At 39.9% G+C, this 24,200-nt stretch overlaps 7 protein-coding genes across 7 annotated transcripts; 2 read left to right on the forward strand and 5 right to left on the reverse strand.

Moving 5' to 3' along the window:
• Positions 1 to 92: 92 nt before the first annotated feature.
• On the reverse strand, positions 93 to 4,115 carry PAS_chr3_0042 (Myristoylated serine/threonine protein kinase involved in vacuolar protein sorting; the record flags this gene model as incomplete). The annotated part of the gene is made up of 1 exon (XM_002492203.1): positions 93 to 4,115. One exon carries the CDS (start codon positions 4,113 to 4,115, stop codon positions 93 to 95), a length of 4,023 nt encoding a protein of 1,340 aa, XP_002492248.1.
• A 130-nt stretch (positions 4,116 to 4,245) lies between these two features.
• PAS_chr3_0043 (peroxisomal integral membrane protein) lies at positions 4,246 to 5,631 on the reverse strand (the record flags this gene model as incomplete). The annotated part of the gene is made up of 1 exon (XM_002492204.1): positions 4,246 to 5,631. One exon carries the CDS (start codon positions 5,629 to 5,631, stop codon positions 4,246 to 4,248), a length of 1,386 nt encoding a protein of 461 aa, XP_002492249.1.
• A 1,204-nt stretch (positions 5,632 to 6,835) lies between these two features.
• Positions 6,836 to 7,627, reverse strand: PAS_chr3_1146 (uncharacterized protein; the record flags this gene model as incomplete). The annotated part of the gene is made up of 1 exon (XM_002492205.1): positions 6,836 to 7,627. The coding sequence occupies one exon, from the start codon at positions 7,625 to 7,627 to the stop codon at positions 6,836 to 6,838; it is 792 nt and encodes a 263-aa protein (XP_002492250.1).
• Positions 7,628 to 8,395: 768 nt separating this feature from the next.
• PAS_chr3_1147 (uncharacterized protein) lies at positions 8,396 to 9,778 on the reverse strand (the record flags this gene model as incomplete). Its single annotated transcript, XM_002492206.1, has 1 exon — positions 8,396 to 9,778. The coding sequence occupies one exon, from the start codon at positions 9,776 to 9,778 to the stop codon at positions 8,396 to 8,398; it is 1,383 nt and encodes a 460-aa protein (XP_002492251.1).
• A 133-nt stretch (positions 9,779 to 9,911) lies between these two features.
• On the reverse strand, positions 9,912 to 19,838 carry PAS_chr3_0044 (E3 ubiquitin ligase of the hect-domain class; the record flags this gene model as incomplete). Its single annotated transcript, XM_002492207.1, has 1 exon — positions 9,912 to 19,838. One exon carries the CDS (start codon positions 19,836 to 19,838, stop codon positions 9,912 to 9,914), a length of 9,927 nt encoding a protein of 3,308 aa, XP_002492252.1.
• Positions 19,839 to 20,185: 347 nt separating this feature from the next.
• Positions 20,186 to 21,823, forward strand: PAS_chr3_0045 (Hypothetical protein; the record flags this gene model as incomplete). The annotated part of the gene is made up of 1 exon (XM_002492208.1): positions 20,186 to 21,823. The coding sequence occupies one exon, from the start codon at positions 20,186 to 20,188 to the stop codon at positions 21,821 to 21,823; it is 1,638 nt and encodes a 545-aa protein (XP_002492253.1).
• A 176-nt stretch (positions 21,824 to 21,999) lies between these two features.
• Positions 22,000 to 24,180, forward strand: PAS_chr3_0046 (Protein required for S phase progression and telomere homeostasis, forms an alternative replication; the record flags this gene model as incomplete). The annotated part of the gene is made up of 1 exon (XM_002492209.1): positions 22,000 to 24,180. One exon carries the CDS (start codon positions 22,000 to 22,002, stop codon positions 24,178 to 24,180), a length of 2,181 nt encoding a protein of 726 aa, XP_002492254.1.
• Positions 24,181 to 24,200: the final 20 nt, after the last annotated feature.

Below are 24,200 nucleotides of genomic sequence, written 5' to 3' on the forward strand. Positions count from 1 at the left end.
GTCTGGATGTTATGGCATATATGTACAAATACAACATGCGTTTGTTGTAAGGTGCACAGTAAAACAATAAGCTCAAACATGCATTACTGACACTACTTATAAATATTTATTACTCCAGCCCTGTCTACCAGTATGAGCATCTTGAGAGGCTTTTGAATGACAGCGATTCCAGTGATGATGTCTGAGTGTAGATCAAAGGTAGAGGAATTAGCACTGGCCATATTACGTTTTGGCCCTCCAATATTTTGGGGATCTTTTTCCACTATTTTTTCGTTTATAGCCATAAGATGAGGTCTGACCTGTACAGATGAAAAACTGGAAGTGAAATCATCTAACTTGGAAATGAGAGCGGAAGAATTCGCTTTGTTACCAGTGTCCCAGAGAATGACTCTTTTATCAAAAGTTGCCGTCAAAAATTGGTTTGAGCCTAGCATTGTCAAACTGGTTATTGAGCGGTCCTCAACTTCTGTAGCCAGCACAGAAGTTCGGGTTCGTTCCTCACCATTATCAACTTCCAATACCTCATAGTTGTCAATGGCAGTGTTTAAATTCACAGTTTCAGTAAAATAGAGTTCTGAACATTGTCCTTTGGAAACATCAAAAACAATAGTAACTGAATCATTAGTTCCTCCGTTTATCAAAGCAAATCGCTCTGATTTTCTATTACAAGTAAACCCAGCCGGAGGAACAGTGATGTGCTTTATGGGATAGCTGGTTGATTTAAGCTTCCATGATTTGACCAAAAGTTCAAATCTCAGATCATAGAAGTCCAAAATACCTTTGGATGTACCAATCAGTAGCCAACTCTGCGAGGAGTCTAAGTCAAAAGATGTAATGAATCCGTGTGAGACTGGATTTTGAATCTCTTCAGCAATTTGCATATCTCTCAAATCAAAGAGTATGAGTTTGCAAGACAAAGTAGTAACTGCTAAGTTTGGACCAATAAATTTCATGTCACTTATATGCTCCCCCTCGAGGCTATGTTCTCGCAATAAACTTATCGATTCATGTCTATGAGGGCTACCATTTGATCTCACTGAGCTCGATGTGCTATTAATTTCAACCCTGAAAATTTTGATTTCTCCATCTGCAGTGACAGCACAGAAACTATTTCGGTTTTCTATGAACTTTATATCCTTCACCGAGGAACTCATGGAGACAGTGACGTGGGAAGTTGCATACCCATTTCTTTCTAACTGAAGAACATCCCATAATCTAATTATACCTTTGCTATCACCTGTAAGAAAATACTGTTGATCCGGTGAAAGCGCCAACGAAGTAATGCTTCCCGTATGTTCTGTGAGATGGCTAACAAGCACTCCTTCAAACTTCCAATGGCCTTCCTCTACAGTTGCCGACGGTATACTGGGCCCAAATTCTTCGGAATCATCCAGAACGTGCCTGAACTTAATACATTCCAAAAATTTTAGAATGTAAGGATTTGCACCGCTATAAGTATGATTAGTGTTAACTCCACCTACCGTCTTTCGTTTCGTCAAGCTTTCTGGAGAATACTCTGAATTAACTAGAATTCGATAGTTTGCCATCATTGAGGATCCAGTTACAAACCCTTCAGTTTCATACATGGATCCCTTTTCAAAAAATACAATACGTGGATAAATTCCCATCTGCTGCATGGTGACTTCGTTGTTTTCCTGAGTCGGGATATTGGATCTTGATCTTGCCACACGGAAAATGTAATCTCGTAGGGTGGCAATCTTCCATAAATCCTTTTCATCAAACCCCGATGCCTTCAGCTTCCCCAACCAGCCGATATCTTCTGGAGAAGTTGGTATCTGATTGTTAGAGACTACTCCCGATTCCCCAATCTTTGAGTTTCTGTTTAGTAAGAATGTGCTATTCCGACTCCCAAAAGGGTCAGGTTTGGCCAACTTCACTTGCTGCCAAAAGAGAGTCTTTTCAGCTTTTAGAGCCCAAGTAATGGAGAGAGTGTATATTGACCTTGGAATAGGTTTAATGATGCAGGGATACAACGTGGCCCAGTCAAAGTTGGTGACCTCATACTCAAAAAACGGACGAACAAGGGGATAAAGCAGGCAGTAGAAATCAGTCAAGGACAAATCCTTGACTACACTAATCAGCAATCTCAAAGTACCTAAGCGAATCCAAGAATTTGGATGTAATAAAAGTTTTGAAGAGACTTTTATTAGGTCAAACTTATATCTTTTTTTGATTAGTCCCAAGTTATTCAGCTCTGCAAATGAACGGAGAACATTAACAACCACAATTTCACTGTTATCGGTTAGGGTCTGAACAAGTAGTGGAAGAATGTAGTTTTCCAGACTAGTTATTCCAACAAATATTGAAAGCCCTAGGATACTCTCTATGAAAGCCACCCTCAGGTTTTCATCAGGGTCGTTGAGGTAGGTAATCATATGGCTAAGTATGATGTCGTTTGTTTTATCTTTACCAAAAACAGAGGCCAAAGGCAATATATTCTTAAGCAAAGAGATCTTGGCTGATGAATCGGGATCGATCAGCAACTGGATTGTGAGGTTCTCAAAATTCTTTAAGAGCTCAAACTTTTCAACATGACTCCCCAATAGGATGGCCATTTCATAAAACTTGAGGGCAGTCTTTGCTAAATGGGGTAAAATTGTAGCAAAAATCATTCTCATGTATGAGCCTTTAGTAGTGGAGAGAAAAGAAGCTAGTTTGGGAAGAATGTACTCGGGGAAGATCAACACATTAACCGGTGTCAAATAGTCCACCAACAACAGTAATTGTGTCATGTACTTCAATGCGGCCGCTTGTACATCAATGGAAGGATCATTTAGTAAGTGAACCAAATACGGTAAGCAACGATCTAGTTTCTGTTCATCAGACAACATCTCAGATATCATCAAAATCAAATCACATGACTTGATTCTATAAGAAGAGTGTGTTGTGTTTCTCATTGAATGAAGCAGGATATTTAGTATGATTAAAGCAGAATCATAAGGAGTTTTTGAAGACTGTGGGATATGTGGTTCAACTCCTGGAAGCCGAAGCGTCATTGGAATCACATTCTGAGAGGGCTCTTCTGTGAAAGAATGTACTATGTTTAGGTCAAGGTTGACATCCAGTTTGTCACATATCATACCCATATCGTTGTAGATGCGTTCGATTCGACGGTCACATTCGTCAAATCGCCAGTTTCCCACAGAGTGATCGGATGGAGTACTCAATTCTAGCATGTAATCATATAGGAAGGAATAGAAGTACTCAGGGAAGACTTTTCCCCTATGTTTTCTCAAACAATCGTGTGCACTAATTCTCTTTCTTGGATCCAAATCTATCATTTCTTGAATCATGTTGCGTAAGTCATTATCGACAATCCCACTCAAGCTTGGAGTATATTCACCTTTTTTGTACTTGAACAACTGAGGCAATGTAAACAGGACCGAACCTTCCAGAAAAAGTTCGGCAACAGTACACCCCAGGCTGAATATATCCATCGAACTTGTTAATTTGTCAACTTCTTGATACTGTGTTGGAGTCCCTTCACCCAAAAACCTCTCGGGAGCCACATAGCAAACGTTCCTTCTACTTGTATCAAAGTAAAAAGAGAATTGACTCGGATTATTTCCAGGGAGATAAATGGGTTTGAACGGAGCAAAATCTGTCAAAAACACCATGTCCCAAGAAGTAAGTAACACATTCTCACTTTTGATATCTCCGTGATATTGCCCCCTTTCATGACATTCCATTACTGCATGTATTAATTGGAAAGCTATCCATTTCTTTTCAATGGGTTCCAAGTATGGCTGAATGCTAACTCTTTCATATAAAGTTCTCTGCTGAAATGGTCGAATGAGGTATCCTGCCCTTACGCTATCGATGACCAAGTTATATGGTATCACGTTTGGTACATCAAGCAGCTTCAGTCGTAAGAATTCCAACTTTTCTACCCATTCACTAAGATCCAAGCCGCTATTAGGTTTAACGAGGACTTTGACAACAATGCTCCCTTGATCGTTGAGGCCCTTCACTGTTTTTAGGAAACGAGAGGTCCCCAGTGGTTTATTGTATTGAATGTTGCTGAGGAAATCCACATAGGCTGATAGAGCAATTGGTTGAGCCGTAGGAGCCAACAGTGATAGTTCTGCGCCCATTTACGCTAGAGGAATGGCGATGAGATAGATAGATTGTTATCCAGGTAAGGAATGATACAAACAGTCACGTGACACATTACATGATTATGATTACTTAACAAATTCTAATACCATCTTGTTAACCGTAACTCTATAACGCACCAACGAAAAAACCTGGAGAGTCGTCATCTACTTCTTCATCAGTGTATTCATCTTCAGCATCATATATTTCCACTTCCGAACCGTCTGTGTATTCATTTTCATTCAGCTCAGCCTGCTCTATGAATGATGCTGTTTGATAGTCTGATCCATTAACGTGATGGAAACTTTGGGAAACAGTTTTAGCACCTTCTGAATCTTGATCCCTTTTTTCCTCGTCTTCACTTGAAGCATCTTCATCCTCTGTGACTTCTTCAACAGCCTTCTGTCTCAACGCGTCTTCCACATCTCCAGTATAGACTCGACACCAAGAAGCTGGCTCATTACATCTCAAGCAATGCCAGTATTTGTTCGGATCTGACTTTGGGAGATTCTTGCCTTCCTCCTTGAAGATTTGCAATTTTGAAAGAATGCACACATAGCAGTAAATATGTCCACAGGTAGTTTCGTATGGATTGGTGACTAAAGTATCGTTGAGGGAAATATCATTTTGAGCTCCCGAGTCAGAATTTTGTGAATTCTGGAAACATATAGCACATACTCTTTCCGGAAGAGAAGAAAAAACTTTTAGGTCCTCGTCAGTCACTTGGCTAGACTTGGGTGAAGTTCCTGTTATCGAGCTTACCAGTGACTTGGTAAACTTAGGTACTGATAATGCTGGCAAAATAAACACAATAAATTCTGTCAATGTGTTCCACACTAGTTGTCTATTTTGAAATTCATAGGATATCGTTTCTGGGTTTGAAGCGAAGGCCACTTGCGTAGTAACCAATGGTTTGAATCTAATGTTAAGGATTCGAGTAGTTAGGTCAGGAAAACTTCCAGATACCAGAAATGTAACAAAATTTACCAATGAGAGAACGGAATGTGCTTTCTCCAGTGTGGAGATCTGGGATTTTAACAGTTTGATAGTCTTTAATCTAATTCTCTCTAAGGTGCTCAAGTCTTCTCCATCAGTCTCTAGATCATAATCTTCGAAAGAGTACACATACGATTGAATCTTTTTGACAAAATACCCAAGCAACACGGATGACAGTAAAAGTATTTTCTTTGTAACCCTGAGTTCGGACTGTTGTTTCGACCTGAATTTTTTATTATGAACACCACCATCGTACATTACCAGATTCTGAAGAGTGAGGCCATAGCTTGAGTGCTTGTTCCATACGGTTACTTTAAAGATAAGTAGTTCCAGTAAGAGCTTTAACTCAGAGGCATAGTTGGAATGGATTCTCCCAAGCCAACTCGGAAGTCTGTTGCTGTTAAAAGCTCCAGATAGCTGCCGGTAGAGCATATCCGATATTTCGTTGTCTAGCAACTTAGCATCGAGTTGAAGGACCCTATTAGCTGGATTTGCCAATGGTATGAGCCTATTGGGCATCGTTGTTGAATACAAAGAAAAACAGTAGAAGGAGAGGGATGCTAGGTATTTTTGGTGATGGTTAGAGAACAGAGATAGCCGAAGCGGCCCATTTCTGAAGGGAGTGGGGTAGGCTTTTGGTAGCACCGAGGGCTCGGAGTGTGCTTGAAATGCACATGGGAGGGCCAGTAACGTGTACAACTCAAAAATGTCCCATTTGCTTAAACATCCAGTCGGTTAGCGTGTCTTGTGAGGACTCACTAGAAAGCTGGCAGATGGGAGCTAGTAGCAGGAAATTAGACCTAACCATTGAGCTGATGGGCGAATTGATAGCTTTTTATTTGAGCAAGTCGAGAGATGAGGCTTTGTAGCGTTCGTAGACAGGGAATGCGCAGGCATCGTTTGTACAGCTTGAACGCGCTGCTAACTGTTCGCAGATGGTTGGGCCAATTGCTAGATCGAGCTGATATTCAAGGTAGGATTAATATCGACCAGGTCAGCTTGTTGTATTCCGAGTTCTTCGGAGTTCTTTGAGACCAGAAGATCCGAAGCGCTTTGTTATCAAATGGGCTGGAGGAGAATGTTGGTTTTTGGGGTATTAAGAAGGATAAATACTCGACCTGAACAGCCATCGCTTTGCTTGTACCGTGCTAGTCTACAAAGCCGGCAGACTCAACTTATCTTTTTCCGGCTGGACTGACAGCATGAACAGATGCCGATTTCCCTGAGAAAGAACAGCATCCCTCATGCAACGGCTTTCAACTAAGATTTACCCGGCAAGCGGTCTTACATTTTCTCATCAACGGACGAAGAAAGAGTGTATCACAAAGTAGATTTACCTATTAACTACTATACAAGGAGTTATCAATATTCAAATACTTTAATCGTTGTTAGTACAACCCACATAAAAAAAAAAATTGTTCCTTTTGATAAGAGAAAATTCAGAGGTTAAATTTAAGGTAGCGTGAGTTTTTCCACATCGACAGAAACGTCTCGAGCCAAATGCACTCTAGTCATCATTGTAATCCATTATCATTGAGAATTCAGTTGTCTAACTTACTTATTAACTAGCTGATGGTGATGGGATGAAAAGTTTTTGAGTGCGCTCTTATAGAGAATCGATGTGGGGGTAACCCGGACACTAGCGTCCCCAAACTCATCAATTCTAGGGCTCTCCCAGATAGAGAGGACCAAACTCCTCAAGTGTCATACAAATATTCATTCTCTAGTCTTCTTTACGATAGCTCACCTTGTCTACCTTGACGTCTCCATCAATGCATGTGTACAAATACAATGTACAAACATTTCCTTGAATATCAAGCAGACAGAAACTTGGAATTGGGTCCAGCTGCTCCAGGGAGTCTGTATTTATATTATCAAGATCATCTTCGTCCGGAGTTACCTGGTTGGATGTTTCACCCTTGAAAGTTTGAGGTGAAGGTTTCTCTGACGTCTTTTCATTTGCCTGTTTTTGATGTTCTCTCTCCTTGTTATCTTTATCTTCCTTGCCGTCATTATCCTCTTCTTTGTCTTCAGCCAAATTCTTATCGACATTTAAAGCTTCCAAGTCCGCTTTTGAGGGAGCCTTTGTTGTAAATGCACCGGTTGCGCTGCCTGGATTGATGAAGAATTTGCCATCTAAGGTATAAGCCTCAATCTTATGCGTCCCTCCACTCACTAATACGTCAACATTCATCAATCTTGCTTGAGTCAGTAAACTTAGAGGATCCGCGTTGGGAATCACGTTGAAACCGTTGATGAGCCCTATCTTCAGTTTGTCATAATTGAATACTAAACTGGTGGGTAAACTTAGATCTCTATCAAATTCTCCTTTGACCATCTGAAAGTCTGGTGATATGCCCTTCAGGAATTCTAATGTGCTTGGTGACTCGCAAACATTTCCCAAACAAAGAACCTGCTGAATCTTGTCACCCGGTGCCAGCAGTTTCGTAAACTTTGCCGGAATACTTGAGGCACGATCAGGAATGTGAAAGTCTCCAATGGCTAGCAATAACATTATTAGTTGGTAAGAATTCCAGTAGGAGTCAGCGCGACATGTAATAACAGGGCCTCCATAATGTAAAACTATGGCAATACTGACGGCTACAAATGGCGTTAAATAGGCCGAATGCTGCCGCATTTTGAGCCCGTTCACTAAGTAGACAATTGGTCTACGACTTCGCAAATCTCCTCCTTTCAGCTGGTCTCCGGCACCTCCTTCTTCATCCTTTAGCACGCTCCGTCAAGGCTCATAGGGTACTAGTACATTGCATTTTCTCATTCAATCTCTAAACAATAATCTATATCTACTGCTTTCTGTCGTCAACAGAAGTAACAAAATCATTGATCAATTTTTCAACATCAATGTCATCCGAATTGCCAGTCACCACGCTGGTAACCTTATCGGAGCCTGCCTTGACAGTCTCAGCAGCTTTAGCAGCTCCATCCTTCACAGTTTCAACAGCACTCTGGATTGGAGTATTTGCCTGTTGAATTGGCTCGTCTTTAGGAAGAAACTTGGGAATAGCAATACCTGCAGCTACGCTTCCAAGTGTAGCCAATGCTAACTATCGACAGTTAATGTATGTTCAGTGGGTTTGCAGATCTCAAAAATCAAAACTTACAACGTGTGGACGGACAGTCTTTCCAAAAATAACGTAATTGGCTCCCATAGTATACAATTTATATTTGAGGTTGGTTGATTGGGTAAGGAAGTTTAGTTCTACGTCGAGAATCTAAGGGGTATCAGCCGAATTCGCTTACCTAATCATCACTATTGTCTTGTTTATTGGGAGAAGGTAACTTTGGCTTCTCTCCAATACATTTCAGCTTGATGAAAGCCCAAAAAGTTTAGAGCTTCCAGCTCGTCTTCAAATTGCTTGTTGGACCAGCCTCGGAAACGAAAATCAGCAATTGGCCCTTCCCAAAGTAGAAAACATTGATTGCTTGAAAGGTCCTCCAAAATTGGTTCTTCTTGATCCGTTTTCTCTTCGCCCTCTGGCTTTTTCTTGTGTTCGTTCTCAGTCCAATTGATCCTATTCAATAGCAAATTCTTGTATTTTCTAATACTTTTTTCACCTCCTTCAACCACAATTAACGAAAATGTATCTTTAACACTTACAATCGACCCCACCAGCGAGTTCTGTTTCGCATTAATGTCAACTTTATAGATATGCTTTGGGTTGACTAATCTGTCGATCTTGAAAACAGCACAATATATACCCCGGTCTAATTCCTTCATCTTCTTCAATTCCCTCTTTACAGCTTTTTGTTCCGGAGTCAACTTGCGCTCTTCATTAGTCATTTCGTGTTTCAACTTTCTTTCCTCCACCTCTGCTCGTACCTTTGCTTCTAGAGCGGTAGGATCTTTGATTGCATCATTCGTAAGCACGTTCATCAAATTCTTAAGTTTGACTTTCGGAGGAGGAGCTGGATCTAGCCCTAGTTTGATCCGATCCTGTATTTCTTTGTGCTTGATTGCTCGTTCGTTACGTCGAAGACGTTTTTGTTCCTCCTTTGTCAAGTATAAGGAAGGCGGGGCCGGTTCATTCTTTTCCCATGGGCACGGTATTGGAACTGGATGTTGAATATATATGGTGATTGGATTATCTTCGTCCTCTGAGTCAAGGAATGTAACGTCATCTAAGTTATCATATGAGTTTCCTTTCAACAGTGGCTTATCCCAAGGTTCAATCGAAGGAGGTAGGATGGGTTTATAGTATTGTTCACCGAGTGCTTCATCTGGTTCAAGACCAAGCGATTCTTTTTCGGATCTCAATTGCTGCTCTTCTTGTTGCTTTTTAAGTCTTTCTCGTTGTTCCTCAGCTTTTTTCACATAAGTTCCTTTCTCCACAAATTTCAATGGTCTATAGGGTCTTGTTGGTTTGCTTAACGTCGTTTGATCTAAATAAGGATTTAGCTGAGAAGCAGAAAAACCAGGTCTGACCTTTGTGTGTAGCACGGGATTATAATCTTTAGGGATGATTGAGCTGGTAACATTTTGCTTTAACAGCGGGTGTAATTCCACATTGAGAGCAGTTTTTTCAACTGTCTTACCTGTGGGAGTTCCGTTTAGTTTTTGTTTTGCAGCCTCCACTTTATCTCGCAGACTGGGTGGCAACTTGCTTTTCCGGGGGTTACCACTATGGTCATCCGTCTTACGCTTCATTGTGAGACAGACAATTAACTACCACATTACAATTTCTGATGTAACGATAATTTCGCTCCTGCGCATTGCAAGATCTGTTTAAGTAATTAGTTTGGTTGAGTTAGACTAAATTATAAATACACAATAAACGGTATCACACCAGTCCAAACCCTTCATGACCTTCAGTTACTGCCAACAACAAGGAGCCACGAAGTGTTTCATAAGACTCATACTCTGGTAAATCTATCTGGTTAAAGCAGGTGTGGGACGATGGTAACCGGTCTGTGGACCCGTAATCTCTATGAATACTGAACTTCGAAACGCCATCAACACCAGTAAGTTCTTTGAATCCTCCTAACGGAACCTTACTTGTACCTGTAGCAAACTGTAGCAACTTGGCCCTTTCCTCGACGTCAAAAGACCTAACAGCTCTCCAGAACCATTGAATCTGAATAGAGGATGGAGAATAATTCTCGTACACTGCGTTAGCCTTCCAATCATCGACGTCAATGTCAGGAAGTCCACTAATGAGTAGCTCCAGCTCCTGATCACCGAATATTGCCACCAAGTCTTTGGGGATGATTTCATGGAATCCTATCAGGAAGTTGTTCATTTGTTCCTTGACTGAAGTCTGCAGCCTGTATTCTGTAATCAAGCGAACATACTCTTGTTTGTTTTCTTCTGTTACAAGAATATTTCTGCCATTCGGTTTCAAATCAACTATTGTGTGCACGCCGTAATCATCTGATTCCACAGAAAATGTCTCATCTATGATATCCGTGATGTCATTTTCTAAGATCCAGACAAGAGATTTGTAGTAGTCCAAATCAAGTGTCTCCATGTCCTTCAGCGTGACCTGTCTACCCAAAATTCTTTTGTAGACAGCTCTGCTAAAATGGCAATCCAAAAAACAATTATCATAGACGGCCTTCCCAATTATACGTCCGATGAACTTGAAGAATGACAAATGCTCCGGATTGATGTAAGATGTTCGGTTGGGGTGGAATGTGGTTTTGTCAGACGCAACCGGTATGAAAAGTGCGTAATCTGGATTAAACATTTGCCTGGATAAAACCTGATACCATTCACGAGTCACACCACCAGCATCTACACCAGCTTCACCTTTGAAAGAAATCTCCAGTTTTGAGTTTTTAATTTCATCAACTTTTTTGAAGAATAGTGCTCTGTATGAATCCAAAAACACTTGCTCACGGCTAACAGAAATAGAGAGTTTTGGTCTCTTTTCATTTCCCTCGTGCAACCGTTGATCAAAGTAGTTTTTCTTACAGTCAAACTCCAATACCCGAGGATTTCTTACCAACATAGAAAAGGGCCCACTCATTAGTTTGGGATTGACACGTACCATTTGGTTTAATATCTTTTTATGTTCGTCAGTGAAAGTGAAAAACAAACTTTCGATCGGCTCGTTAACAAAATCATTCTTTTTCTGTTCATACTTCAAAACTTCTCGTATAGGTAGTTCCTTTACCTTGCTGTGCTTACATACAACCATCAAAGATTCAATCAATGGAGATAAGATTGTAGCAATATATTGCAGGGTTTTCTTATCACGAAGAGTTACCAAGCACTCGCTTAATCCACCCCATAATGGTCCCAAAGCCAAACTTTTGTAAAGGTTTGTTAGTGCTTCAATTTCAGATTCACTAGCATCGGCCGATTTTTTGGTATAAAATAGATAATCAAGCGCTGTCAATACACGCAAAAGTTTTGCTTGTTTGGAGCTGGCCGTAGTGAATTTCTCCAATGTTTCAGAAGAAAGTTCATCAACATTTTCATCCGCATTCTTGATTCTTGAAGAAAGTTGTTCTAAATCGACAACCAACTGCTTTCCTAGATTGGTAGCATTCTCCGAAATCTCTTGTGCAAGAATCGATCTTTTTTCTTCGAGAATAGATAAATTTTGTAAACCTCCAACCACTTTCCTAAATACAGAAGAAGTACAGTCATCTGTAACCAAAATGGATACAAGTTTCTTCAGATTTTCGTCAGATACAAACGGAAATTGAACGTCCGGTTTAACTGTTTCCCCATCCTTCAATTTTTTTTCTTGAAGCTTTTTGAATTTTCCCAAAGGTTTGGTTGCAATATGTACAGCATAGCAAAGTTGTTTCAATACAAAGCTATCCCCCAGGAAGATATTCCGATCCAAGAGGGACAACAGGCTGTTGATTGGATAGTTTGGACCCTTTTGGTAAGAATCTTTTTCTTTTAGTTTTTGTTTCTTGTTGAATTTCTTCAACAACTGCTGATGATCATGAAGAGTCAAAAAATAGTACCTGAATTCCACATCAGCGTTTAACAGGTAGTTGATAATTTCGAGTGCTTGAGTTGAGAGTATCAGGGGAGTGCAACTTATAGGAAATTGTTGCAATGCTAACTCCTTAGAGTCAATGCCACCATCGGAAATTGGTTCCTCTTTCAAAAGAATTTTTTGGGCAGCAGAGTTGCTGCGACTTGTTAATTGATAAAATATTCTTTCAATGGCCTTTTGATCTTGAGTTGCTTCATGCAGTACTAGCAGCAACATCTGCATTATTTCAGATCTAGTTTGCTTGTTATGAGATAGCTGTAAAAAAGCCTGTTTTAGAGAGTCAATATCATATTTGTTCTGAGGGAGGAACAAGAACCTGATCAGGGCACAGATCCCAAATTTGTCTACCAACGGTGTACGGTAGTATTTGTGTTTTTTCAACACAAATTTTTTCTTGGTCGACTGTGAAGCTGAGTCTGTTTCTTCGGATAAATCAAACTGATCAGAATCATCTTCATCATTACCTCGAAGAAGGAAGTTACGGAAATTGGATTCTTCAGTTTGTACTTCCCTTCTTATTGAATCAGGTAGGGCTTCCAAAAACTCAGAAGGTATATCATCCATGGAAGCATTGTCACCCGATGATTGTGCTCTTCGCTCTCTGATGTGCTGAGTGAAGACTTCCTCCCGCATATCATCAGGTAACGCAAGAAGAAAGCTAGGATCTATGCCGGTTCCCCTTATGTCAACATCTTCACCGCCAATATTAATAATGATAGGTTCAGAGTCTTCTTCATCTGATTCTGCGTCGGCTGTGTCGACCTGAGATTGTTGCTGCTCTGTTTCCAGTTGGCGAGATCTCTCACGTTCAAGAAGCTCTTTCTCACGCTCTTCTTGTTGTCTCTTGATCTCTCTTTCTCGTTCAAGCCTTTTTTGCTCTTCTCTTTCTTTCTTTTCCTTATAAATTTCATAACTTGGAGGAAACAACATATTGATGAGACCAGGTAGCAACCTGAGAGCATCATACTCTACCTTACCGTAGATATCGTTAGCAACACTCCACCTTTCGTAGGAGGATTTCATTTCTAAGCTGGGGGGCTTCATAAACTTTGAAGGACGATCAACTAATCCAATCAAGCCATTATTATCAACCACACTAACTCGAACGCCATCACGTTCAAATGCACCGGCAATTTGATCATCTGCTTCGAACAAATGCTCGATCATTGATCGAAGTCTACTACTTTCCATGTTTCCAGAAGCAAATAAATCTGGATCTTCCTCGCCAAGTCGATCGATTTCAACAATCTGCCTACCTCTACGAGATCCGATATGGTGTCTGTTTAGCTCTTCATGTTCATTATCTTCATCTTCATCTTCTTCGTCTTCATCTCCATCTTCAGCGCCTAGTATATTTAACCAGCCGTCGTAATCGGTATCATCACCAGCATCATCATCAAATGAAGGGTTCTCCGAATCAAAAGGTACTTCTTCATCAAAAGAGGCATCGTTTTGAGCGTCGGATTCATCATATTCAACATTTTCATACTCTCTTCCGTTGATCAAGAAATTTCCATTGTTAACAATTTCATACTCTTCATCAGTGGGTCCCTCGGAATTGGAATCATCCTCTATAATTTCTGCAGAATCTAAGTCCTCTATGACCATATCAGATGAGCCTTGATAAGTGTCATTTTCATCATCTTCAATATCGTCATCCTCGTCATCGCTGAATATAATCTCTATGGGGCCGTGCTCATTGTCCTCACTAAGATCTTCGTAACCACCTTCATAACCCCCCTCAGAGGAGTAATCTTCGTTGTCAACATCGGCAACATCATACATTCCAAGAGTCGAATTTCTGAGAAGATTTGGAGTGTCATCTCTATTATCCATATCTTCATCATTGTCCTCCTCCTCTTCACTGTCTGTACTGTGAGTGTCCTCACCATCTTGCCCATCCTTTAGTAAGTCACTGTAAGTGTGTTTGATACGGCCAAGACTACTAATGCACCCCAACAAAGGCTTCATCACACCATTAGCATTAGGGAAGTTTAAATCAAATGAAGAAACAAGACTCGTTAAAAGTGAGGCAAAATTCTTTTCCACCAATACTTTAGTCATCTGATATGCATCGTATTTAGTGAACAAGATATCCAAACCATGTCCACACAAATCCCTTTTTTCAGAGATCAGTTTTTGAAGCAATTCTGTAAAGACTGACAGCTTTCTGTACCTTGTACTGGGTGACTCGACAGAGCTATGAGTATCAGTTAACACTTTGGATAAAACGTCAGTGGTGAACTGCCTGACATAAGTCATGTCAGGGTCAACTTTCGTAGGTAGATTAGGATCAAACTTAGAGATTGGTGTGGAAACAAACCCAAATACTATCATTTTAATAAGATTTGAAACAATAACTCTTCTCTGTGTCTCTGATTCATCAAAATCACCAGAATTTTCTGTGCCCAATAAAGTATGAAGGATAAAATTCAAAGCCGTTGGCCGAGGTCTTTGACAGGATTGAATAGTCTTCTTTCTTGAGAATGTCAAAAATTCAAGTTTGCTTTGCTTATAACTAGAAACCAACTCGGCAGTCGCATGAAGCAAAAATACGGCATAACCAAAATGCTTATTCTCAAACAGTTTCAAAAGTTTTTGCTTTGATTTTCGAATATTATCCGGGGAAATGGGCTCAGAACTTTCAGGAGAGCTAAATATATCATTCTTGCAAACAGACATTAGCTCTAAGATTAGTGTATGAACTAGTCCAGTATTCTGTCTATAATCGGGTTCTTCACTTAGTTCGTCTGTGGACTTACCGGTTGTGGCATCAGTCATTATTGAATCTTCGATTTCGTTACCCTTCTTTAGAGGTACAATTGACAAGCTCTCTAAAGGATCGACACACTTAGAAAGCCTAACAGAAGAACCAATGCATTCTGCCAAAATCTGGGGGTTTCTAGCAGCTAATACTCCATTTGCTTTCAAAAGCGTACTCAAAGTTCTAGAATCTGATAACTTCTTCTGGAGATAGTGATCCATCAGCGTTTCTAATATAGGGCCAGTCTCCATACAAGTTCGCATCAGTAATAGCAGATAGTTCTGCAGCTTAGGAAAGTTTGAGTCGTCAGTAAACAAAGAGGATGCACGAATCAGTTCATTCAGGATGCCACTATCAAATATTTTTCGTGCTTTGAGGTCATCTTTTGCAAATATCGAAAGTACCCTTGAAAGTGCGATTGTGACCTCCATAGTCTTCAGATTCTTACAATGAATGATTGTGTCAAAAATTTCATCCAAGGGAGCTGACGGAGCCCGGTAACTATCGGCGAACTTCGGTATTTGAGCCTCTACTATATCGGCTATGCCAACTTCTAATTTCTCAGGTTCAGGAAAAGAAGTGAACACGAGAATATGCTCAAATGCAAACAGCAATTTAGGAAACCAGCTGCAATTAACAAACTCAGCAGAAATCGAATCTGCACAAAATGAGAGAAACCCTTCCAAAGATTCTGTTCCGAGATCATACACCTCAGAGTCCTTGATTAGATTAGCGAATAACCCTATAGTTCCAGCAAGCTTGTCCTCGTCTTCTGAGCTTGACGTATCAAGAGATAAAATAATAGCAAGAAGAGTACTAAGGATAGTTCGCTCAAAATTACTGGTTGTGCCTGGGTTCTTCAAAAAGACATGAATCAGTAGATCCGAAAGTTTTTCCACACAATCAGGAAACAATTCAGCAAAAATGAACCACCTTTCAACAAAAGCAGATTCGTTAGCTTTGCGCAAAAACACTAGCTCATCATGCGTGGAAAAATTGGAGTACTGTGGCTTCAAAGGTTCTAGCTTGGGGACAATGTACGGTCGATTCTTAGCCTCAGCCGCTAGTTCTTCAATACGGTCTTGCGAGAGATCACCTTGATAAAAAGGGACCTCATCTTTCAAAATTGGTGCCAGAGAGTTGCCTGTGGATTTCAAAAATTCTAAGGCATCGCTTCTATCAAGGCCCAAGCTGACCAAATAATCAACTCGAGAGTTTGTAGGATGAACATTTTGCCAAACCAATGGATAGAGTAACCCATTCGGAACCGTCGACGAGTTTTCACCTAGATGCGAATAAGCATTTTTACTAATCGTGATGAATAGTTCAACAATTACGGGCGGAAAACTCCGAACCACCTTGTCAAAAGAAAGCAGGTCAATGCCATCATCCAGGGGGCTCAGTACTTCAAGAAGCATACCCAAGCTAAACAGTCTGAATTGAGTAAGGAATGATGGGACCAATTCATTATGAAGCGTTCCAAAGCCGCTTATATCACCCTCGTAGTATACTCTTGCGGCAGGAATCAAAGTCAAATTTGACTTATTTCCAACTATCGCAAAAATGGACAGAATATACCTAATAGTATGGAGGGTTAAGCTTTCAATATTCATAGAAACTGTCTTAAAATTCTTTGATTCTTCTTTTAGTTTCTCGGGATCAAAAGTGGTTAACTGGGTAGAGCAAGAAATAAGAAGTTTTTTCAATATTTGGAAAGTGTCCGATTGAAGAAGAACGATAGCAAACGCAAAAATAGCTAGATCCAAAGTTCTGGATCTGGTGACAAGCAACCTATACAACAGACTGGTAACAATACCATGATATGCTCGTTCAATCAATATGTCTTGAGTTGATATGTTACCATATAATTCAGTGATGTAGATGGTGAAATCGGATAAAATGTGGACAGCATTCTTGAACCCAAGGGACGCTGGCCTATCTTGCGTTTTGTGCATTGTTATACGGCAAATTGAGCCAAACGTGAATCCAAGCCAAGTGTGGGCTCTGTTTATTTGCAACCTAAGCTGGGCAATATTCTTACTTTTAGTGTTAGGAGCAGAATCTATCTTCTTTTTTACATCTGACTGCTTACCAAGAGTCATTTGAACGGGAGCAAAATCCACCTTCGCAAAAAATGTGGTATCCTCACAAACAGAATCTGGAGTGAACCTCTGGATAATAACTTCCTCTAAAATAAGCCTCCTAAAGTATAATACTAACTCCTTCAAGAGTTTAGCCCCCTTCTGTGATGTAAAATAACTGGATGCTTGGCCCATCCGTTCCGAAAAAAGGCTACCAGGAGAAAAATATGAGTCTGTTAAAAGAAAAAATAATGCGTTCAAAGTCTTCATGTTATCAATGACTTTTCCACCTATAATATTCCCGTTCTCCATTTTTTCATATTGAGAGAAAAATGAGACGTCATCCTTTTCATAATGGGTAAATTCATGCAGTTTCCAAGTGTACTCGTCAATACAGTCCAATAGGGGGACAAAACCGTAGTTCCTATCTTCATCATCGTAATACTTGAGAACACCCATGAAACTGTACAAAGAGTCAGAAACAATGAAATCATATGGTGCATTATCAATGATGATGAACTTGAGAAGCTTCTGAAACGTTATTTTCTTAGTGATATCTTTCCACCTGGAGTTGTGTTCCAAAAGAACAGTTATCAAGTAAGTAACATTTTCATACATTAAACCACCTCGGGTTGCTTCTAAAGGCTTTAGCTTTTCAACACCTTCTTCCTTCTCAACTACGACATCATCTTTGGACTTGTAAAAAGAACCATTAGGGTGTTGAAAGAATTCTGTCGGAGGAAAAGTTTTTGACACAATGTTGGGTATATCTTCAATCAAACGGATAATATTGTCCATAACAATAGGCTTCAGCTCTGGAAAATGTCTGGTCAGCTGGTCTAAAGAGTTAGCCAGCTGTGGTGCTGCTTCCACAAGTTCGTAAGAATAGTTATCGTTTCTGAAAATTTCAAAAAATATGTCAATAGACTTTGACTCAACGACTTTATTTAAACCATCCTTGTTTAAAGAAAGTGCGCCAAAAACATCAAACAATGATTGAATTAAGTCATTGGAAGAGTCGAAGAGCTGTGGATAGCTCTTCAACAATCGGTCAATAGTTCCAGACTCATTCAAAATAGAAAAAGCAGTTGGCTCTGTATGTAAAATGGCGGATACACTCGACACAACACATATAACAATAGGTGAACCAAAGGTTTTTGGATTGTCCAATACCAAGTTGAAATGCTCCAGCAGTATAGAATCAAAAAGGTTTCTCATTCTATCTCCAGAATCAGTTTGAATCAAGGAAAGAACAAATATCATCAGTTCTCTCAGGTAAAGCATTTGATGAAATGAGATATTATACGACACAATTATATCGGCGGGGGGAATTCCAGGATTTTGTAGGGAATAATGGATTTCATCATCGATTGCTTTCAATAACAGTTGGAAGCCATTGTTCAAAATAAACTTGTCTAAACTTCGTGGAATGACTTCAATATATTGACACAAAACAGTTATTCCCGCAGATAAATGAAATCTATGCGAAGATCTGATAGATAATAGGTCTATCAAGAGAGTTAATATGTCTGTATTGGATAAGGATTGAGCAACGTGTTTCGTAGCCAACAAGTTCCGTAGCAAATTAAACAAAAGGATACGATTCTCCGGGATTACCACAGAATCATCTTTCATCATCTTGATGTATTGTTTGATGTAACGGAACAGAGAGCCATAACTGACATGTCCATTGAGTGCTTTCAATATTTCCAAAGAGAACACTTTTCTATAGGAGATGCACTCCAAAGCCTTTCCTGCAGACTCGTAAATGATATCTGGTGTCTCTAAAGAGGGATCTATTAATTCACACAAGTCGTTGATGAGAGTAGAGTCAGATGAAAGTACGCTATCAAGAAAGTCCGTTGCTGATTGCATACAAGACAAGTAGCTGATAGCCATGCACTTAATAGAGACTAACTGTTGTCTCAATTTCAAGCTTTCGAATGTGTCAGTGTTAAAGGCCTTTGCTATCTGTACTGCCAATGCAAAATCAAAAAAGCATTCTTTGGGTAATTTGTCGTAAAATTTATCAAAGATCTGTTGAAGACTGAATTTTCGCATATTTTCTTCTGAGATTATTAAATGTTGCACTCCCTCCCTACTGAAGTTGACGGATTTCTGCTTGGAGGAGGAGGCATCATTGCCGGATGATGACTGTGTATTTGTTGGTGTTAACTTAGACTTTTTTCGTTTAGGGCCGATCTCATTAGTACGTTTTTCGTCCGAATTGTAGTACTCAAAGTCGAGCATTTTCCATTTTGTTGGAACCTTACGGCTAGTAAGCTTACAACAATCAGCAAGATTAAACTGTCCCTCAGAACCAGGATCTGTAGGTGATCCCGCATTCAAGCTTACTGGTTTGTTCGAAAGTACCGGCGGCGTCGGAGGAAGGAAACCAATGGACATGTTTACAAACTTGTCTATTACTTTTGACTCTTTGTATTTCATGGTACCGGTTTGAATTGTAGCATCACCCAGAGCCACGCACAGACGTAACGCAGCCAATAAAACGGGTACCGAACAACAATTAATAAGATTGTAGACGTGTTTAGTTGATGCGTATATGGAGTTATTGTAACAGTTAGCAAACAACAAACTAGAAAAAGTAAGTATTGCCGCCAGTAGAGACTCATCGGCAGGTTGAATCTCAACGGGTTTTGCAAACTCTTCTTCTAAATTGTACTTGGTAACTTTCTCTTTCAAAATAGAATCCATTCGGTTAAGTAGAGGGACCCAATAGTATAGATCGGTCTTGCTGGAGTTCCAGCAAGTGACTTTACCAAGCTCACTTTCTAACTCAGACAATGAACATTCCGATAAGTATTTGATGTAGTTCTTTGTGTGATCGGGAATTTTTACTTCTGGCCGGACGATGGTTTCATCAATCAATTGAGAGTCTTCCATTGTTGCTGTGTGTTGCCACTAAGAGAGGAAAAGAAACTTAGGACGTAATTGACTGATCCAGAAAAGTACAATAGAACGATACAAAAAAGACTTGAAGATGGCAGTCAAGTTCCAATGAATCTTAAACACAAAAAACGGATTCCCAAAAACAGAAACTTATTGAATTCCAATGTAGAATTTAACAGTTCGGGTTATCGTTGGGCTGTTCTTGGTAGTTGGTACTAGGTAGATAGACTTCCCCTTTGGAAAAAAAGAGCTAGGGAATAAGTTGTGGTATAAGGGTTCGCTAATCTTTGATCCGCTGCACGCCCTCCTTCCTATTCCCTATCGTTGTATTTACTCTGCTTATGTCATATCTGTTTACCTTTTTCGTGATTGTGCACATATACAAGACGCCAACCGATTATATGGGTGATACTGACAGCATTTCAACTAACTACACGATGGACACCAACCAGAAGGACCAAGAGGGTTCAACAGCTGCCAGCAGTCCTTCAAAGATAGATCTCACCGGAATGAAGCCCCAACCACTTCCAATAGCGCCCAATATGATTGATGGTTTAAAGCCTGTTAGGAGAACCAAGATTGGCGATATTAAATCTTTGTTTGAGCCCAAAGGTGACGGTTCGCAGATTGTCCACTTGCTAGCAGAAATTAAGGATACACTAGAAGAACAGAATGTTGCTAAGACGACGCCCAATGCTGAATTATCCGATATTAAAGAATTGTTGATAAGCATGGTTGACAGATCAAAGTCCAATAAAGCTCTTCTCAACACCTTGATACAGGAGGAGAGTACACCAGATAATGAAATGCTTGTGGAAATCAGGGACATGATCTTCAATATGATAGATAGATCCAAGACGAACAAATCGTCATTAGATGACCTTAGAGGCCATTTCGATGAGCAAATTTCAGATAGGTTGAGTCAAGTCTGTAAAACAGTTGAACAGCAGTCAACGGATATTCACGAGAAGATGAAGACTTTATTGGACAGTAAGGTCAATAGCTCCTTACTTTCTGAATTGGATAGCAAATTAGGTAATATTGTTGACCATGAAACGGAGGAACTTAAATCTCTGAAAGCAACAGTTTCCAGTTTGACCAAGAAGTCGGATATACAAGGAATTGAATTGAAGCTCACAGATTTTTCTGAGAGAATGGAAAGACTTCAAGAGAGCAATGATTTGAAAGATTCAAGATTGGAGGAAAAGTTTGACAAGTTAGTGCAGGAACTAACAACAAACAACACAAAACTAGAATCTCGACAGGAATTGAAGGAGAAAGAGTTGGAACAAAAAATAGTTGGAAAGGACGAAATTATCGATGTATTGAAACTAGAGATTCATGATCTTCACAGGAAATTGCAATATTCAAACGAAAAACACACAAACGAATTGGAAGCCAAAAGTAATGAAATTCTAAGCTTGCGACAGCTATTGAATGATTCCAATATGCAAAATACTGCGATCCAAGAGGAGCTTTCCACTTTAAAGGCCAAAGGCTTAGAATCGTCTCAGCTTCAGGCAAGCATCGAAGAGATGAAAAGAGAAAAGTCAGTGCTAACAAGAACTTTGATCTCTTCATGTGCCCGTATCAAAAACCAACAAGAAGTTTTCCAACTATGGAGTGATAGAACAGAAGATATAAAGTCTAATCTGCTCACCCTCCAAGAAACCTTAAAAAGTGACCGCTCGTTCATAATCCCTCTGAAACGACCGTCAACTGAAGGAGTTGACCAACTTCAGGAATCGAAAAATTCTCCCAAAAAGCATATCGAAGTACATCACGAAGAAGTTGGTAACATTTCCAACGGTTCTATTATGAGTCCCATCTTCATGGAGAAACTCTCGCCCAAAAAAAGAATTGTCAGCTCCCCATCCAAGATACTATCCAATCGATGCCTCAATAGTAACAGCGCCACACCTTCCAAATCCCCCATAAGATTGTCTTCAACAAAAAATTTTACAGAACAGGAGAACTGACCTAATAGTTGTACTATATATAAAGAACCTCATAGACACGGCAGTCCACCAAGTTATTGTTTCCATAGATTACGTAAGATTCAGCAAGATTTGGTACGCGTTCTGAATATAATATGTCAGTGTTACTTCTGCATCATCGGATGAATTGTTCCTAACTGAGCAATAACTGATGGCAAATGGACAAGCAGCATTCCATTTTGAGCTTTTATTCTTCTTTCAATACAGATGTTGTCGACCTAAGACTGGGAGCGTCTGAGTCCAGGGTTAGTTCAACTGGAGTTAGTTCTACCTCTTCAAATGAAACTACTGATAGAGGTGTCAACGACAGGCGAAAAGTCGTGAAAATTAATGATCTGCTGACAGGAAATATGATCAAACACAGAAAGGAAGTTACTGAGGCATCAGAAACAATTGAAGAGACCATGAGAAATCTAGATCCAGTACGAGATATCAGAAATCACGAAATTATAGATCTGGATCAAGAACAACAAAATCCACCACCAAAGAAAAATAGGGTTTCTTTGCTGTCTTTATTAGATGGAAAGGGAGTCAGAGATAAACCAACTAAACCTATTGAGGATACAAAGCTATTGGTCACCCTGAAAATAAGCTCATCAGCCTTGAAAGATATCCAAAAAAAAATCGACAGACAAGAGTTGCATACGCCAGGAGTTGCAATATCAAATCGAGATCCACTGAAACCTGCATTTTCATTTTTAAATGAAATTCAATTAAGGGCTCAGAGAGCTTTAGAGAATAAACATAATGAATCAGGGAGTGACTGTCTCAGCTCAAAAGGGATGCTCCCCCCACCTTTGAAGGTGGGTGATTTTTTGACACAAAATGTCACTGATGAGGTTTACAACTGCCCCAGACGGACGCTGAGCCTTCCATCAAGAGCCAATACTCGTAACCACGCCGTTATAGACTTTCCCCAAGCCCTGGGGGATTTGAAGACAGAAAAAACTAATCCAGATCCTTTGAGAGCCACGAAATATCACTACACTACATCTGACTTCCAATACCATGACCTTACTAGGCTTGTGCAAGAGCAGGTTCCTGATGTGAAACGGCACTATGGTTTGGAATGCTTGATAGGGCTTTTTCATGATATTGATTTTCAACGCAAAATTGCCCACAATTCAAGTCAATGGATAGATCTGTTCAAACCAACAGAATACAAAGAACTTTTATTCTCTTCGGACGTATCAACTGGCATCAATGATTGGATACAGAGTGCGTTTGAAAAGCTACAAAACATGGATAGAACCAAGAGAAAGCCAGCTCATGCTTCGAAGAAGCCAAAAAGAGACGACAATCTCGATGACTTTATTGTATATGATGATATTGAAACGATTGAAGTAGAGCTCTTTGCGCCACTATTAATAATTGAAGGACCAGCGGGTTCAGGAAAAAGTAGTAGCATATTCACCATCGTGGAGAGACAGATGAAAGGTTTTGTTTTTGAAATCAACACAGGTGAATCTCGAGCTAGGAAGGATATAGGATTCCATTTGGAGCAGATAGCTACGACCAAGTTGGTCAAAAGGATGACTAAAGGGTATGCGGACATGCTGGACATTTCAGTTGAGGATTTTGAGAATATTAGCAACCAGAAAGGTGTCATCTTATTTGATGACTGTGATGTAGATTTGGAAGATGATAAAGATCTTTTCATTACTATCAAAAACCTATTGGAATATTCGCATCGCCCTATCGTTCTAACCTGCACTGACTCCACAAAAATTCCACCCGACCTGATCGAGCTTTCAACAGTGATCCAAATAGACAGGCCAGATGAAAAACTGTTGTCTGATTATCTATTCATTATTGGATGTTTAATGAGGTTCACTATTGACCGACCCATACTCAACGAATTGGCCCGCCTACAGGACATTAGAAGGTCATTAATGCAATTGCAAGCCATATGCAACTGCAAACCACCGGAGGGAAAAATTATCCAAGTAAAACAAGTTACTCCTAATACATTTGAAAAAGTTGTGGCTGAGTCCAATATACAACAACTAGAGCGGTACTATGATTCGTTACAGGATGATGTGATGCTACCCACAATACCAAACTTCGATAGTCTACGTGAGGAATATCTTGAATTTTATGCTTCAAAAGCAATTAGGGCTGGTTCACGGAAATGGAGACCTCTTTACAAGAATAGTAAGACGTATCTGATCAAGTATCCATTCTCCGTATTTCAAAGACTCTCCATTACCAATACCGCACTTTTTACAGAATTGGCGCCGATAATCCGATTATTTGCCAGAATGGACGTAATAATGGATGGAATCAGGCGATTTTTGCATAACCCTACCAAGATACTACTTGGTTTGCATTCTAGATAGATATTCAGATAGTTTCAATG

This window comes from Komagataella phaffii, chromosome 3 (assembly GCF_000027005.1).
Source record: "Komagataella phaffii GS115 chromosome 3, complete sequence".
Lineage (NCBI taxonomy): Eukaryota > Fungi > Ascomycota > Pichiomycetes > Pichiales > Pichiaceae > Komagataella > Komagataella phaffii.